This window comes from Nerophis ophidion, linkage group LG08 (assembly GCF_033978795.1).
Source record: "Nerophis ophidion isolate RoL-2023_Sa linkage group LG08, RoL_Noph_v1.0, whole genome shotgun sequence".
Classification (NCBI taxonomy): domain Eukaryota; kingdom Metazoa; phylum Chordata; class Actinopteri; order Syngnathiformes; family Syngnathidae; genus Nerophis; species Nerophis ophidion.
In genome coordinates, this window is record NC_084618.1 from 22,815,966 (window position 1) to 22,834,183 (window position 18,218).

The window sequence follows — 18,218 nt, forward strand, 5'->3', positions numbered from 1 at the left end:
TTTGGATTCCACCCATGCAGTCAGACGTAAATAAAGAAGAAAAAAAAAGATTACAGTGATACAAGGACTGGAGAGAAGTACAAAACAAACAAACCGATAATTCAATATAAAAAAAAAAAGCTGAGAAATAGAATAAAAATGAAAAGTCCCCCAATTCCCAAAGTGAAGTCCCAATATGTTTTTTGTTGTTGTTTTTTTAAATAGTACCGCACAGCTAAAGACATTCAGTAGCGCTAAAAAAAAAACACTCATGCAAAAAATAAATAAATACATTTAGGAAAAAAATCCTTTTTCCGCACGAAGGTCTAAAAAAAAAAACACTCATGCAAAAAATAAATAAATACATTTAGGAAAAATATCCTTTTTCCGCACGAAGGTGATCTCCTTCAACAGTCATGGGCCCTCGGGGTCGTTTTTTTTTGGAGGCGGAGGGGGGGAGTCTTTGTGTTATTGTTGCTGTCATTGTTCTTCACAGACTTTATTTGCTACGGTGCCCGATGAAAACGGTATGACAAAACGCACCAGGTTCGATGCTCTGACCAGTTCCAACAAATAGTCTTTGCCTCAAATCACAGCCATTGGGCGAGCGCGGGTCGACAAAACCGTTACGGTGTATAAAAAAAAAAAGGCATGTTTTTTTTGGCATCTCTTCTTTTGTATTCTTTTTAAATTTTAGATACATATATATATTATATATATATATATATATATATATATATATATATATATATATATATATATATATATATATATATATATATATATATATATATATATATATATATATATATTTAGCCTACTTGTACAATCATTTTCTATGCGGTAAACAATCAAAGTGTTTCATTCCGACAAAATGAGCTATCAAAAGAAACGTCGACTATTAGGTAACTAGTATTCATATTAAGAGTTTTTTTATTTTATTTTTTTGTTAAATGTACAAAAATTGCTTTTTTTCTTTAAATCCCACAGTCTCATATAATGACGTTCTATACCAGGGGTGTCAAACGGCCGGCGGGGTGAGTTTTCGAGGTATAAAAATGAGGCGACGTTTTTTCAATGAAAGAAACTGCTGTTCTAAATGCGTCCACTAGATGTGACAATAGCAATTATTTGTAAAAAAAAATAAATAAAAAAATTATTATAATAATAATAATAAGCCACATTATGTTAGTGCACAAGTCGAGGAAAATGACCAAAGCACATAAATAACATCTTATAATTTGATTTTGATATACTTTTTTGGTAATACTTTAGTATGGGGAACATATTCTAAGTAAGAAAGACCTAATTATAAGAGTTATTTGGACACGAGGGGAACATATTGTAAGTAACAAAGACTTAATTTAGATTAATTAAGAGTTATTTGGACAATAGGGGAACATATTGTAAGTAACAAAGACTTAATTTAGATTAATTAACTGTTATTTGGACACGAGGGGAACATATTGTAAGTAACAAAGACTTAATTAAGAGTTATTTGGACATTTGGGGAACATATTGTAAGTAACAAAGACTTAATGAAGAGTTATTTGGACACGAGGGGAACATATTGTAAGGAACAAAGACTTAATTTAGATTAATTAACTGTTATTTGTACACGAGGGGAAACTATTGTAAGTAAGAAAGACTTAATTAAGAGTTATTTGGACATTAGGGGAACATATTGTAAGTAACAAAGACTTACTGAAGCGTTATTTGGACACGAGGGGAACATATTGTAAGTAACAAAGACAATTTAGATTAGTTAACTGTTTTTTGGACACAAAGGGAACATATTGTAAGTAAAAAAGACTTAATTAAGAGTTATTTGGACACTAGGAGAACATATTGTAAGTAACAAAGACTTAAGAGTTAGTTGGACACTAGGGGAACATATTCTTAGTAACAAAGACTTAATTTAGATTAATTAAGAGTTATTTGGATAATAGGCGAACATATTGTAAGTAACAAAGACTTAATTTAGATTAATTAGGAGTTATTTGGACACTAGGGGAACATTGTGTAAGTAACAAAGACTTAATTAAGAGTTATTTGGACACTAGGGGAACATTGTGTGAGTAACAAAGACTTAATTTTGATTAATTAGGAGTTATTTGGACACTAGGGGAACATTGTGTGAGTAACAAAGACTTAATTAAGAGTTATTTGGACACTAGGGGAACATTGTGTGAGTAACAAATACTTAATTAAGAGTTATTTGGACACAAGGGGAACATATTGTAAGTAACAAAGACTTAATTTAGATTAATTAACTGTTATTTGGACACGAGGGGAACATATTGTAAGTAAGAAAGACTTAAGAGTTATTTGGACACGAGGGGAACATATTGTCAGTAACAAAGACAATTTAGATTAATTAACTGTTATTTGGACACGAGGGGAACATATTGTAAGTAACAAAGACTTAATTAAGAGTTATTTGGACACTAGGGGAACATTGTGTGAGTAACAAAGACTTAAGAGTTATTTGGACACTAAGGGAACATTGTGTGAGTAACAAAGACTTAAGAGTTATTTGGACACTAGGAGAACATATTGTAAGTAACAAAGACTTAATTAAGAGTTATTTGGACACAAGGGGAACATATTGTAAGTAACAGAGACTTAATTCAGATTAATTAACTGTTATTTGGACACGAGGGGAACATATTTTAAGTAAGAAAGACTTAATTAATAGTTATTTGGACACAAGGGGAACATATTGTAAGTAAAAAAAGACTTAAGAGTTATTTGGACACTAGGAGAACATTGTGTGAGTAACAAAGACTTAAGAGTTATTTGGACACTAGGAGAACATATTGTAAGTAACAAAGACTTAATTAAGAGTTATTTGGACAAAAGGGGAACATATTGTAAGTAACAGAGACTTAATTCAGATTAATTAACTGTTATTTGGACACGAGGGGAACATATTTTAAGTAAGAAAGACTTAATTAATAGTTATTTGGACACAAGGGGAACATATTGTAAGTAAAAAAAGACTTAATTAAGAGTTATTTGGACACTAGGAGAACATATTGTAAGTAACAAAGACTTAAGAGTTAGTTGGACACTAGGGGAACATATTTTAAGTAACAAAGACTTAATTTAGATTAATTAGGAGTTATTTGGACACTAGGGGAACATTGTGTAAGTAACAAAGACTTAATTAAGAGTTATTTGGACACGAGGGGAACATATTGTAAGTAACAAAGACTTAATTAAGAGTTATTTGGACACGAGGGGAACATATTGTAAGTAACAAAGACTTAATTTAGATTAATTAACTGTTATTTGGACACTAGGGGAACATATTGTAAGTAACAAAGACTTAATGAAGAGTTATTTGGACACGAGGGGAACATATTGTAAGTAACAAAGACTTAATTTAGATTAATTAACTGTTATTTGGACACTGGGGGAACATATTGTAAGTAACAAAGACTTAATTAAGTGTTATTTGGACACGATGCGAACATATTGTAAGTAATTAATAGTTATTTGGACACAAGGGGAACATATTGTAAGTAAAAATACTTAATTAAGAGTTATTTGGACACTAGGGGAACATATTCTAAGTAACACAAACTTAATTTAGATTAATTAAGAGTTATTTGGACACTAGGGGAACATTGTGTGAGTAACAAAGACTTCATTAAGAGTTATTTGGACACTGGGGGAACATATTGTAAGTAACAAAGACTTAATTTAGATTAATTAAGAGTTATTTGGACAATAGAGGAACATATTGTAAGTAAGAAATACTTAAGAGTTATTTGGACACTAGGGGAACATTGTGTGAGTAACACATACTTAATTAAGAGTTATTTGGACACTAGGAGAACATTGTGTGATTAACAAAGACTTAATTAAGAGTTATTTGGACACTAGGAGAACACTGTGTGAGTAACAAAGACTTAATTAAGAGTTATTTGGACACTAGGGGAACATTGCGTGAGTAACAAAGACTTAATTAAGAGTTATTTGGACAATAGGCGAACATATTGTAAGTAACCAGAACTTAATTAATAGTTATTTGGACACAAGGGGAACATGTTGTAAGTAAGAAAGACTTAATTAAGAGTTACTTTGACACTCGGGGAACATTGTGTGAGTAACAAAGACTTAATTAAGAGTTATTTGGACAATAGGCGAACATATTGTAAGTAACCAAAACTTAATTAATAGTTATTTGGACACAAGGGGAACATATTGTAAGTAAAAAAGACTTAATTAAGAGTTATTTGGACACTAGGGGAACATATTGTAAGTAACAAAGACTTAATTAAGAGTTATTTTGACACTAGGGGAACATTGTGTGAGTAACAAAGACTTAATTAAGAGTTATTTGGACATAAGGAGAACATATTGTAAGTAGCAAAGACTTAAATGTTATTTGGACACAAGGGGAACATATTGTAAGTAACAAAGACTTAATTAAGAGTTATTTCGACACTAAGGGAATGTATTTTAAGTAACAAAGACTTAATTAAGAGTTATTTGGTTAGGTATTTGATTGATTGATTGAACCTTTTATTAGTAGATTGCACAGAACAGTACATATTCCATACAATTGACCACTAAATGGTAACACCCCAATAAGTTTTTCAACTTGTTTAAGTCTGGGTCCACGTAAATCGTTTCATGGTTAAGGTTAGAGTTAGAGGGTTAGGGTTGTTCTATAATAAGGCTGTGCAGAATAAGGCATAAATAAGTACTTAATAATGACTAATTAAGAGGCAATATGTGACTAATTTGCATGTTAGTAAGCCACTAATTAATGGTGAATGTCAAAGATGTCAGGTAATGGCTTTTTTGACCAAATCTGATATTGTCCAACTCCTAATTACCGATTTAAACGATACCGGTATATACAATCGTGGAATTAACACATTATTATGCCTATTATATCAGTTAGTGCTGCAAGGGATTCCAGGTATTTGTTCCGTTGTGTTATGTTCTCCTGAAATTCGTTTTGTTATTTCTTGTTTGGTGTGCGTTCACAGTGCGGCGCATATTTGTAACAGTGTTAACGTTGTTTATACGGCCGCCCTCAGTGTGACCTGTGTGGCAGTTGACCAAGTATGCGTTGCATTCACTCGTGTGTGCGTGTGTGTGTGTGTGTGTGCGTGCGTGTGTGTGTGTGTGTGTGTGTGTGTGTGAAAAGCCGTAGATATTATGTGATTATTATGTGCCTTTAAGGTTTACTGGCGCGCCATACCCTTCCCTACGTCTGCGTACCACTCAGTGCAGCGGGCGTTTTAAAAAGTCATACATTTTACTTTATGAAACCAATACCGATAATTTCCGATGTCAAATTTTAAAAGCATTTATCGGCCAATAATATCGGCGGTCCGATTTCAGTAGTGTGTGTGAGAGCATTTCAGTAGTGTGTGTGAAAGAATTTCAGTAGTGTGTGTGAGAGCATTTCAGTAGTGTGTGAGAGCATTTCAGTAGTGTGAGTGAGAGTGTGTCAGTAGTGTGTGTGTGTGTGTGTGAGTGCATTTCAGTAGTGTGTGTAAGAGCATTTCAGTAGTGTGTGTGAGTATTTCAGTAGTGTGTGAGAGCATTTCAGTAATGTGTGTGAGAGCATTTCGGTAATGTGTGTGAGAGCATTTTAGTCGTGTGTGTGTGAAAGCATTTCAGTAGTGTGAGTGAGAGTATTTCAGTAGTGTGTGAGAGCATTTCAGAAGTGTGTGTGAGAACATTTCAGTAGTGTGTGTGAGAGTATTTCAGTAGTGTGTGTGAGAGCATTTCAGTAGTGTGTGTGAGAGCATTTCAGTAATGTGTGTGAGAGCATTTCAGTCATGTGTGTGAGAGCATTTCAGTAGTGTGTGTGAGAGCATTTCAGTAGTGTGTGTGAGAGTTTTTCAGTAGTGTGTGTGAGAATATTTCAGTAGTGTGTGTGAAAGCATTTCAGTAGTGTGAGTGAAAGCATTTCAGTAGTGTTTGTGGGAGCATTTTAGTAGTGTGTGTGTGAGAGCATTTCAGTAGTGTGTGTGAGAGTATTTCAGTAGTGTGTGTGTGTGAGAGTATTTTAGTAGTGTGTGTGTGAGAGCATTTCAGTAGTGTGTTTGAGAGCATTTCAGTAGTGTGTGTGAGAGTATTTCAGTAGTTTGTTTGAGAGCATTTCAGTAGTGTGTTTGAGAGCATTTTAGTAGTGTGTGTGAGAGCATTTCAGTAGTGTGTGTGAGAGTATTTCAGTAGTGTGTGTGTGTGAGAGCATTTCTGTAGTGTGTGTGAGAGTACTTCAGTAGTGTGTGTGAGAGCATTTCTGTAGGGTGTGTGAGAGTATTTCAGTAGTGTGTGTGTGAGAGAGCATTTCTGTAGTGTGTGTGAGAGTATTTCAGTAGTGTCTGTGAGAGTACTTCAGTAGTGTGTGTGAGAGCATTTCTGTAGGGTGTGTGAGAGTATTTCAGTAGTGTGTGTGAGAGGTCATTCTGAATAATGTCCCTAACGGCCCCTCATGCAACTGTGCGTTCTTTAGCATCGCCGTTCCGTCGCGTTGTTTATGTAATCCCGCTAGACGTGACGGTGTGGACGCGTAGCGCCACCTGCAGGTGCGCAGGGGGCTTCACAAGCTAGCCAGCTTGGGTGTTGCGTTTATATAATTGCTTAGTAGTAGTCAAAACATACTGGGGTTTTTGAAATCGGACATCTCTAGTGAATATGTTCCCCGTACTAAAGTGTTAACAATTAAAAAAAAAAATGTTTTATAGAATTAAAATGAACACATAATTTATTTAGAAAGTATAAATAACGAGAAATTAAGGTGGAATACTATGTAAAAACGTTAGAATCTGTACATTTTCAGAATGCGCCCGTTCTATTTTTAAACAAAGAAAACAATCCGGAGTTGTCTTTATTTTTAAGTTATCGTGCCGTGATTTTTAGGAAAATGAGTTTGACACCCCTGTTCGATACAGAGATCTTTTTCAGACATCTTTTTCATAAAGTCCCGTATGTGCACATTCCGTGTCTTGGTTTTATTAGCAGGATATTTTTTTTTTTCTGCCGAAGACATATCGATCCGATGGATGCCGGAAGGTTACAGTTCCTCGGAGCGGATGACGTGGAACAGCGTGACGTTGTAGAGCACCTGGTGCCCGTTGTTCCAGGCGTACAGGGCGCGGTCCCGCGGGTTGTAGTCCAACATGGAAATGTGCGAGTACTTATTCTGAAAGGCGATGTCTATGTACTCGTACGTGGAGGAGTTGGTGGAGTAGGCGTAGTAGACCTTGGTACCGCCGGAGTACCCGTTGGTGACATAGAGCGTGCCGCAGATCATAAAGGACTCACCGGCACTCCTCTTGGGGTGATTGGTGCTCCAGCTCTTGAGGATCTGCAGCGTGTTGGGGTTCAGCTTGCTGACCACGATGTTGCCCGCGTTCTGGTTGGTGGCGTAGACGGCCCACAGGCCCCCCTCGTCCACCATCAGGTCGATGTCGGAGTGGCCGCCCCAGGCGTAGTGGTAGGCGTTGTTGAAGCCGGCGTAGTCCAGCTGCCGGGACTTGCTGATGGAGGAGGTGCGGAAGTCAAACTTGATGATGACGTGGCTCTGGAACTTGTTGAAGTAGATGGAGCCGTTGTAGACCACTTGACCCGTTCCGGACCACGGGTGGGGCAGCCGGTGGGAGGTGAAGTTGTCCGACGTCATGAAGTCCTGCATGGACTTGTACTCCCGCACAAAGCGGTTGTTGTGGTAGCCGTCCATGTACCAGACCTAAAGGACACACACAAATGAATTAGGACAGGGGTGTCCAAACTTATATGTGTGTGTATGTATATATGTATATATACATATATACATATGTATGGGTTTATGTATATATATGTATGTATCTGTATTAGAGATGCGCGGATAGGCAAGTAAATCATCCGCAACCGCATCACCAAAGTCGTCATCCACCCGCCGTCCACCCGAACCAACATTTTATCAGGACCGTACCCGCCCGCCGCCCGCCCGCTGAAATACATCAGAGGTCGGCCGCCTTTACCACTCACAGAGCTATTTGAAACTGTTTCACATAGTAAGGAAGTCAATTGGAGCCGCCAACGTTCTCGCGACTATCCAATAGCGTTCATCCTGATGACAAGAATATGGGTGTGCTGTGAAGTCATTGCCTTTGACATCTTCAACAACATTTACGAACCGATTACTGGTCCGGCAACATGTTGTGTGCAGCTTCCGCAATCACACGTACAAGATTGAAAGGCATACTGGGTGACACAGTATCACACTGATGGTTGTGATATAAACAACTTTAACACTTACTAATATGCGCCACGCTGTGAAGCAACACAATACAAGATTGACAAACACATTTCGGGAGAACATCCACACAGTAACACAACATAAAAGCAACACAACAAATACCCACAATCCTTTTTATCCATGACACTTCCTGTGTGTTTGTCGTTCTTAATTGGTGTGGCTTCACAGCGTGGCGCATATTACTAAGAGTGTTAAAATTGTTTATATCACAACCATTAGTGTACCCTCTGTCACCCAGTATGCCTTGCAGTCGTGTGCGTGTTTATGCGGAAGCCACACACAACATGATGCTGGACTGACAAGCAGATCATACATGTTGTAGAAGGCGACAAAGCCAATGGCTTCATAGCACGCCCTAATACTTATTATCTGGGTGACTGCCGGCAGTCATTCAGGAGAATATTAGCGTCTCCTATTGTCTTCTTTGCTTTATGACACGGGTCTTAAATGGCTCTTTGAACGGCAGAGGATACCGATCACAGAACCATGTATATCAAATATTTCCGGATGGTTCAACCGCCACCCGCCCGAATCTGATTAAAATCTATTTTTTCGTCATGTCAACCGCCCGACCGGCGGTTTATCCACGGATGACACCGCAAACCGCGCATCTCTAATGTGTATATATATATATATATATATATATATATATATATATATATATATATATATGTATGTACAAACCCCGTTTCCATATGAGTTGGGAAATTGTGTTAGATGTAAATATAAACGGAATACAATGACTTGCAAATCCTTTTCAACCCATATTCAGTTGAGTGCGCTACAAAGACAAGATATCTGATGTTCAAACTGATAAACTTGATTTTTCTTTTTGCAAATAATAATTAACTTCATGGCTGCAAAACGTGCCAAAGTAGTTGGGAAAGGGCATGTTCACCACTGTGTTACATCACATTTTGTTTTAGCAACACTCAATAAACGTTTGGGAACTGAGGAAACTAATTGCTGAAGCTTTGAAAGTGGAATTCTTTCCCATTCTTGCTTGATGTAGAGCTTCAGTCGTTCAACAGTCAGGAGTCTTGTTGTCGTATTTTACGCTTCATAATGCGCCACACATTTTCGATGGGAGACAGGTCTGGACTGCAGGCGGGCCAGGAAAGTGCCCGCACTTTTTTACTACAAAACCACGCTGTTGTAACACGTGGCTTGGCATTGCCTTGCTGAAATAAGCAGGGGCGTCCATAATAACATTGCTTGGATGACAACATATGTTGCTCCAAAACCTGTATGTATCTTTCAGCATTAATGGTGCCTTCACAGATCTGTAAGTTACCCGTGCCTTGGGCACTAATACACCCCCATACCATCACAGATGCTGGCTTTTGAACTTTGCGCCTAGAACAATCCGGATGTTTTTTTTCCTCTTTGTTTCGGAGGACACCACGTCCACAGTTTCCGAATATAATTTGAAATGTGGACTCGTCAGACCACAGAACACTTTTCCACTTTGCATCAGTCCATCTTAGATGAGCTCGGGCGTTCCTGGGTGTGGTTGATAAATGGATTTCGCTTTGCATAGTTTTAACCTGCACTTAGACAATTTGGCGACCAACTGTAGTTACTGACAGTGGTTTTATGAAGTGTTCCTGAGCCCATATGGTGATATCTTTTACACACTGATGTCGGTTTTTGATGTAGTACCGCCTGAGGGATCAAAGGTCCGTAATATCATCGTTTACGTGCAGTGATTTCTCCAGATTTTCTGTACCTTTTGATGATTTTACGGACTGTAGATGGTGAAATCCCTAAATTCCTTGCAATAGCTTGTTGAGAAATTTTGTTCTAAAACTGTTCGACAATTTGCTTACAAATTGGTGACCCTCACCCCATCCTTGATTGTGAATTACTTAGCATTTCATGGAAGCTGCTTTTATACCCAATCATGGCAACCACCTGTTCCCAATTAGCCTATGGGATGTTCCAAATAAGTGTTTGATGAGCATTCCTCAACTTTATCAGTATTTATTGCCACCCTTCCCAACTTCTTTGTCAAATGTCGCTGGCATCAAATTCTAAAGTTTGCACCAGAAAAAATGTTTATCAGTTTTAACATCAAATATGTTGTCTTTGTAGCATATTCAACTGAATATGGGTTGAAAATGATTTGCAAATCATTGTATTCCGTTTATATTTACATCTAACACAAAGATTTGCAAATCCTTTTCAACCTGTATTCAATTGAATAGACTGCAAAGACAAGATACTCAACGTTCAAACTGGTTAACTTTTTCATTTTTTTGCAAATATTAGCTCATTTGGAATTTGGTACTTGCAACATGATTCAAAAAAGCTAGCACGAGTGGCAAAAAAGACTGAGAAAGTTAAGGAATGCTCATCAAACACTTATTTGGAACATCCCGCAGGTGAACGGGCTAACTGGGAACAGGTGGGTGCCATGATTAGCATTTAAGTCTCACCTTAAAACTCATTTGTATACTGTAGCCTTTAAATAGACTCCCTTTTTAGACCAGTTGATCTGCTGTTTCTTTTCTTTTTCTTCTATGTCCCACTCTCCCCTGTGGAGGGGGTCCAGTCCGATCCGGTGGCCATGTACTGCTTGCCTGTGTATCGGCTGGGGACATCTCTGCGCTGCTGATCCGCCTCCGCTTGGGATGGTTTCCTGCTGGCTCCGCTGTGAACGGGACTCTCGCTGCTGTGTTGGATCCGCTTTGGACTGGACTCTCGCGACTGTGTTGGATCCATTGTGGATTGAACTTTCACAGTATCATGTTAGACCCGCTCGACATCCATTGCTTTCCTCCTCTCTAAGGTTCTCATAGTCATTATTGTCACAGACGTCCCACTGGATCATTATTGTCACCGATGTCCCACTGGGTGTGAGTTTTCCTTGCGCTTATGTGGGCCTACCGAGGATGTCGTGGTGGTTTGTGCAGCCCTTTGAGACACTAGTGATTTAGGGCTATATAAGTAAACATTGATTGATTGATTGATGATTGGGTATAAAAGCAGCTTCCATAACAAACAAGGATGGGGCGGGGGTCACCACTTTGTGAACAAATGCGTGAGCAAATAGTCGAACAGCTTAAGAACAACATTTGTCAACGAGCTATTGCAAAGAATTTAGGGATTTCACCATCTACGGTCCGTAATATCATCAAAATCACACCAACGTCCCACTGGGTGTGAGTTTTTCCTTGCCCTTATGTGGGCTCTGTACCGAGGATGTCGTTGTGGTTTGTGCAGACCTTTAAAACACTTGTAATTTAGGGCTATATAAAAATAAACATTTATTGATGATTGAAAAGGTTCAGAGAATCTGTAGAAATCGCTGCATGTAAGCGGCAAGGCTGAAAACCAATATGAATGCCCGTGACCTTCCATCCCTCAGGCGAGATCCCGCTTTCCACTTTATCCACCAGATGGCAGTAAAGTGTTGACTAACCTTTTGTGGCAATTCCAACTTTGACCAAAGCATCAGTTGCCATGGAGAGTGGCACTTCCCAACATTTTCAGCAGACCGCATTGCTACGGGGCCATATGAATCCCAACCCTGCTGTTGATCGTCCTTAGTCGCGAATTCTGACTTTGGAAAAGGTGAGTGAGTTGACTGAACATCAGGAGGAGGCGGGGAAACAGCGCTAACCACCGCCACCACCGCACAAAAATACATCAAAGTGGCATTTCCATCCGTCACGCTCGCTGGTATCCGTTTATTGATCAGTAAAATGGAGCCCATGAATCCTGCGGATGCCTCTCAGTGCGTGGCGAGGGATTGATGGCGGCTAAATAAAAACTTAAGAGCGGATAAGAGTGGCATCGGTGGTGGCACGGCAGCCCGGGTGGTTGTACCCTCTGAACACCGCTTGGGGTTCGAGCCCGCCAAACATTGACCTTTCTCGACACCGCCAACGGAGCATACGGGCGAATTAAGATCTTGGCAGTTGTGCGCACTCTTGGGTGCTAATTTGAAGAGACAGCTCAATGTCATACGTCAGCAAGCTGCAAAACGGACCAAATGCAATCTTTACGGTCAGTCGGACATACCGTAAGGTCCAAAACCGCCAATAGTAACATTCGGATATTAGTCGGATAAACATACCGTATTTTTCGGACTATATGGTGCACCTAAAATCCTTTCCTTGCGCCAAATGTACGTAATAATTTTGGTTGTGCTTACCCACCTCAAAGCTATTTAATTTGATACATGGTGAAATAAGTGTGACCAGTAGATGGCAGTCAAACATAAGAGATATGTGTAGACAGCAGTCACACATAAGACCGCAATATGAGTCAAGTAAACGACACCAACATTTTATATATTAATTGAAAATACAAAACATTACACAGCGCTCAGAAATCCATCAAAATGTTTTAGTACGACTTTGGTAAGCTACGAAGCCACACCGCTTGATGGATTGTCGGATTAAACATACAAAGTATTATTATTATGGTGTGTGTATAAGGTAAGATATATTATCTGGCATTTTGTTTCGCAATATTATGCAAAAGCAACTTTTCTGACCTTCTGGTATCTGCTGATCTGTATTTGGGATCTGCATAAGTCCGGAAAATGTGCACGAATCCGTCTTTTGTAATTGATAAGTTTCTTCTTTCCCGATTTAAACCACAGGTCCATCACTCGACTGGAAAACACAATAGTCCAAGATATCAGTCACCCGCTACACAAATACATAATCCCACTACCATCAGGGCGCAGGTACAGAACAATTAAATTCCGGAAGGTCCGCCTCAGGAAAAGCCTTATCCCTGCAGCTATAGCCGCCCTAAACAGCAGGTCTGATAAAGCCTGTAAATGTGTTGGTCATGTATGATGTCTTTTTGTTATTTTTGTTTTGTGATGTACAATGTCTATATGTTTAAATGGACGGCAGTGAAAATGAATTTCCCCACGGGGAGCAAACGGAGCATACGGGTGAATTGAGACCTTGGCAGTTGTGCGCACTCTTGGGTGCTAATTTGAAGAGACAGCTCAATGTCATCCGTCGGCAAGCGGCAAAACGGACCAAGCGCAATTTTTACGTAGCAGCGGGTCAGTTGGACGTATGTCGGACATACCGTAAGGTCCAAAACCGCCAATAGTAACATTCGGATGTTAGTCGGATAAACATACGGTATTTTCCGGACTATACGGTGCACTTAAAATCCTTTCCTTGGGCCAAATGTACGGAATACTTTTGGTTGTGCTTACCCACCTCAAAGCTATTTTATTTGGTACATGGTGAAATGATAAGTGGTACCAGTAAATGGCAGTCAAACATAAGAGATATGTGTAGACAGCAGTCACACATAAGACCGCAATATGAGTCAAGTAAACAACACCAACATTTTATATATTAATTGAAAATACAGAACATTACACAGCGCTCAGAAATCCATCAAAATGTTTTAGTACGACTTTGGTAAGCTACAAAGCCACACCGCTTGATGGATTGTCGGATTAAACATACAAAGTATTATTATTATGGTGTGTGTATAAGGTAAGATATATTATCTGGCATTTTGTTTCACAATATTATGCAAAAGCAACTTTTCTGACCTTCTGGTATCTGCTGATCTGTATTTGGGATCTGCATAAGTCCGGAAAATGTGCACGAATCCGTCTTTGGTAATTGATAAGTTTCTTCTTTCCCGATTTAAACCACAGGTCCATCACTCGACTGGCAAACACAATAGTCCAGGATATCAGTCACCCGCTACACAAATACATAATCCCACTACCATCAGGGCGCAGGTACAGAACAATTAAATTCCGGAGGGTCCGCCTCAGGAAAAGCCTTATCCCTGCAGCTATAGCCGCCCTAAACAGCAGGTCTGATAAAGCCTGTAAATGTGTTGGTCATGTATGATGTCTTTTTGTTATTTTTGTTTTGTGATGTGCAATGTCTATATGTTTAAATGTACGGCAGTGAAAATGAATTTCTCCACGGGGACCAAACGGAGCATACGGGTGAATTGAGATCTTGGCAGTTGTGCGCACTCTTGGGTGCTAATTTGTAGAGACAGCTCAATGTCATCCGTCGGCAAGCGGCAATACGGACCAAGCGCAATTTTTACTTAGCAGCGGGTTTCCGCCGGGCTAGTCGGACGTATGTCGGACATACCGTAAGGTCCAAAACCGCCAATAGTAACATTCGAATGTTAGTCGGATAAACATACGTTATTTTCCGGACTATACGGTGCATTTAAAATCCTTTCCTTGCACCAAATGTACGGAATACTTTTGGTTGTGCTTACCCACCTCAAAGCTATTTTATTTGGTACATGGTGAAATGATAAGTGGTACCAGTAAATGGCAGTCAAACATAAGAGATATGTGTAGACAGCAGTCACACATAAGACCGCAATATGAGTCAAGTAAACAACACCAACATTTTATATATTAATTGAAAATACAGAACATTACACAGCGCTCAGAAATCCATCAAAATGTTTTAGTACGACTTTGGTAAGCTACGAAGCCACACCGCTTGATGGATTGTCGGATTAAACATACAAAGTATTATTATTATGGTGTGTGTATAAGGTAAGATATATTATCTGGCATTTTGTTTCACAATATTATGCAAAAGCAACTTTTCAGACCTTCTGGTATCTGCTGATCTGTATTTGGGATCTGCATAAGTCCGGAAAATGTGCACAAATCCGCCTTTGTAGTTGATAAGTTTCTTCTTTTCCGATTTAAACCACAGGTCCATCACTCGACTGGCAAACACAATAGTCCAGGATATCAGTCACCCGCTACACAAATACATAATCCCACTACCGTCATGTATGATGTCTTTTTGTTATTTTTGTTTTGTGATGTACAATGTCTATATGTTTAAATGTACGGCAGTGAAAATGAATTTCCCCACGGAGATCAATAAATGTAAATCTAATCCAAAATCTAAATCTAATCTCTATCTTCTTGACGGCGCATTAAACATACCACCTACTCAGTGGCCTCGTGTTTAGAGTGTCCGCCCTGAGATGGATAAGTTGTGAGTTCAAATCCCAGCCGAGTCATAGCAAAGACTATAAAAATGGGACCCGTTACCTCCCTGCTTGGCAATCAGCATCGAGTTGGAATTGGGGGTTAAATCACCAAAAATGATTCCCGGGCACGGCACCGATGCTGCTCACTGCTCCCCTCACCTCCCAAGGGGTGAACAAGGGGATGGGTCAAATGCAGAGGACACATTTCACCACACCTAGTGTGTGTGTGTGACTATCATTGGTACTTTAACTTAAATATAATAGTATTATTATGGTGTGTGTATAAGGTAAGACATACAGTATTATCTGGCGTTTTGTTTCGCAATATTATGCAAAAGCAACTTTTCTGACCTTCTGGTAGCTGCTGATCTGTATTTGGAATCTGCATAAGTACGGAAAATTTGCACAAATCCGCCTTTGTTGTCGATAATGTGAAGACTCTTCTTCGGCATGGTAATGCCGGTGTAGTTTTCCCGTGGATGCGTCGAAGCAGAACACAGCATAGGTAAGATATAAGGTATTTATTTAATAACAAAAGTCTATGAACAAAAATACTGGTGTAAAGAGAAAAAGTAAACAAAAGACGCTAGCGTGAAAGCTAGGATAAAACAAGGAAAACTAAAACTTGGTACGAGGACACAAAAGAGTAAACAAAACATTTAGCATGAAAGCTAGACAATAAAGTGGCTTGGCGTGAGAGCTAGCGAGAAAATACATACGAATGATGAGAGTCGTCACTGATGCGCGTGGGCAAATTAGGATCCGAGAATGAGTAAACAGAAAAGGTGAGCTTAAATAGGAGGGTGAAAATTAGTAGCAGGTGTGCGGGGCGAGACTAACAGGTGGACTGATGTGTAACCATAGTGATGGACAAAAACAGGAAATAAACGGGTCAGACTGAGAATGAAAAAACAAACACGTGAAGATCTGAGCAGCAGATCGCAACAGTATTCCCCCCCAACAAAAGACAGATACCAGATGTCTTAAAAAACAAACAAAAACTTGAACCCCCTCCCCAAAACCAGAAAGTTCACAAACGAAGGGAGGGCGGAGGGAGGCCACGGTGGAGGGTCGCCAGATCGCATGTCCCCGAATCCACCGAGGACACATCATGTGGCGGCGGCGGGTGGAACGCTGCTGCCGAAAAAGTTTTGGCGGGCGACCTCGAAAAGGCCACATTAGTGGCCGCCTCGCAGGATGAGGTGCCCGGCGAGGCGGACGACCCGGGCACGGCCACATCCGTGGCCGACATGGAGGAGGGAGTGTCTGGCGAGGAGGATGACCTCGCAGAGGCCACGCCCGTGGTCGACGTGGTGGACGACGCCTCAGCACCGAAATCCCAGCAGACTTGGAAGCAGCTGGCGAGGATGATGCGGGTGCTGCAGCCGAAGAAGGCGTCGGAGGCGGCCTGGGAGCCGCAGGAGTCGTCGGAGGCGGCCTGGGAGCCGCAGGAGTCGTCGGAGGCGGCCTGGGAGCCGCAGGAGTCGTCGGAGGCGGCCTGGGAGCCGCAGGAGTCGTCGGAGGCGGCCTGGGAGCCGCAGGAGTCGTCGGAGGCGGCCTGGGAGCCGCAGGAGTCGTCATCGACGTGAATGCAGGCGTAGTCGTCGGTGGTGCTGGTGTGGGTTCCAGCCCCGTCGTTGACGCTGGTGTGGGCTCCAGCCCCGTCGTCGACGCTGGTGTGGGCTCCAGCCCCGTCGTCGACGCTGGTGTGGGATCCAGCCCCGTCGTCGACGCTGGTGTGGGATCCAGCCCCGTCGTCGGCGGTGCTTGGCGGCGCGGAGCTGGTACCGATGCTTGGCGGCGCGGAGCTGGCACCGGTGCTTGGCGGCGCGGAGCTGGCACCGGTGCTTGGCGGCGCGGAGCTGGCACCGGTGCTTGGCGGCGCGGAGCTGGCACCGGTACCTGTCGTGGTGCTGATACCGGAGTGGGCTCCAGCTTACGAACTGGTGCTGGAGTGGGCTCCAGCCCTGGAGTTTGTGCTGGCGTGAGAACCAGTTTAGAGTCTGAAACTGGCGTGAAAACCAGGCTAGAAACATTTTCTGGTGTGAAAACCAGGCGAGAGTCTAATTCTGGCGTGAAAACCAGGTCAGAGTCATGTGCTGGTGTCGGCTTCAGCCGAGGAGCAGGTGTCGGCTTCAGCCGAGGAGCAGGTGTCGGCTTCAGCCGAGGAGCAGGTGTCGGCTTCAGCCGAGGAGCAGGTGTCGGCTTCAGCCGAGGAGCAGGTGTCGGCTTCAGCCGAGGAGCAGGAGTCGGCTTCAGCCGAGGAGCAGGAGTCGGCTTCAGCCGAGGAGCAGGCACAGGGGTCTGCCGAGGAGAACTAGGGGACTGGCTGTGAGCAGGACTAGGACTATGATGAGTGATAAGACAAACACTAGGACTCGGGCAAGGACTTGAGAGAGGACCAGGACTTACAATCACACTAGTGCTTTGAGAAGGGCTTGGGCAACGACCAGGACTTACAGTCATACCAGGGCTTGGGCAAGAACTAGGACAAACGGTCAAACTAGGGCTTGGGCAAGGACTGGGACTAACAATCAAACTGGTGCTCGGGCAAGGACTAGGACAAAGACTAGGACTTACAGTAACACTGGGGCTCGGACAAGAACTTGGGTAAGGACTAGGGTTCGGACTAAGACCACGAGGGGAATCAGTACTAATATTACAAAGGCAAGAAACAAGACTCGGGACCGGACTCGAAACAGGACTCGGACTACGGATCAGTCTACGAGTGGAACTAGGACTACGACGACTACGAGAAAGACTAGGACTACAACTAGAATCAGAACGGAAACTCGGACCAGGACTTGGACTACGACTAAGTCTACAAGTCGGTCTACGAGTAGGACTAGAGCATGGGCTACGAAGAAGGCTGGGACTCGAACTCTGAGAGAGACTGTGACTAAAACTAGAACTAGGGCACAGACGGAACACAGGTGGAGGAGGTCTAAGAGGGCGTGACTTGACCGGGGAGAACACCGGTGGAGGA

General features: G+C 41.6%; 1 protein-coding gene across 2 annotated transcripts in view; it reads right to left on the minus strand.

Moving 5' to 3' along the window:
* Nucleotides 1-724: 724 nt before the first annotated feature.
* The window catches only part of olfm1b (olfactomedin 1b), a 95,618-nt gene continuing 78,124 nt past the window's right edge, over nt 725-18,218 (minus strand). For both annotated transcript variants that reach the window (XM_061908009.1, XM_061908008.1), the window contains one exon: nt 725-7,702. In XM_061908009.1, coding sequence (XP_061763993.1) covers nt 7,028-7,702 — 675 coding nt within the window. In that variant the 3' untranslated portion in view covers nt 725-7,027. The remainder of the gene's footprint in view (nt 7,703-18,218) is intronic.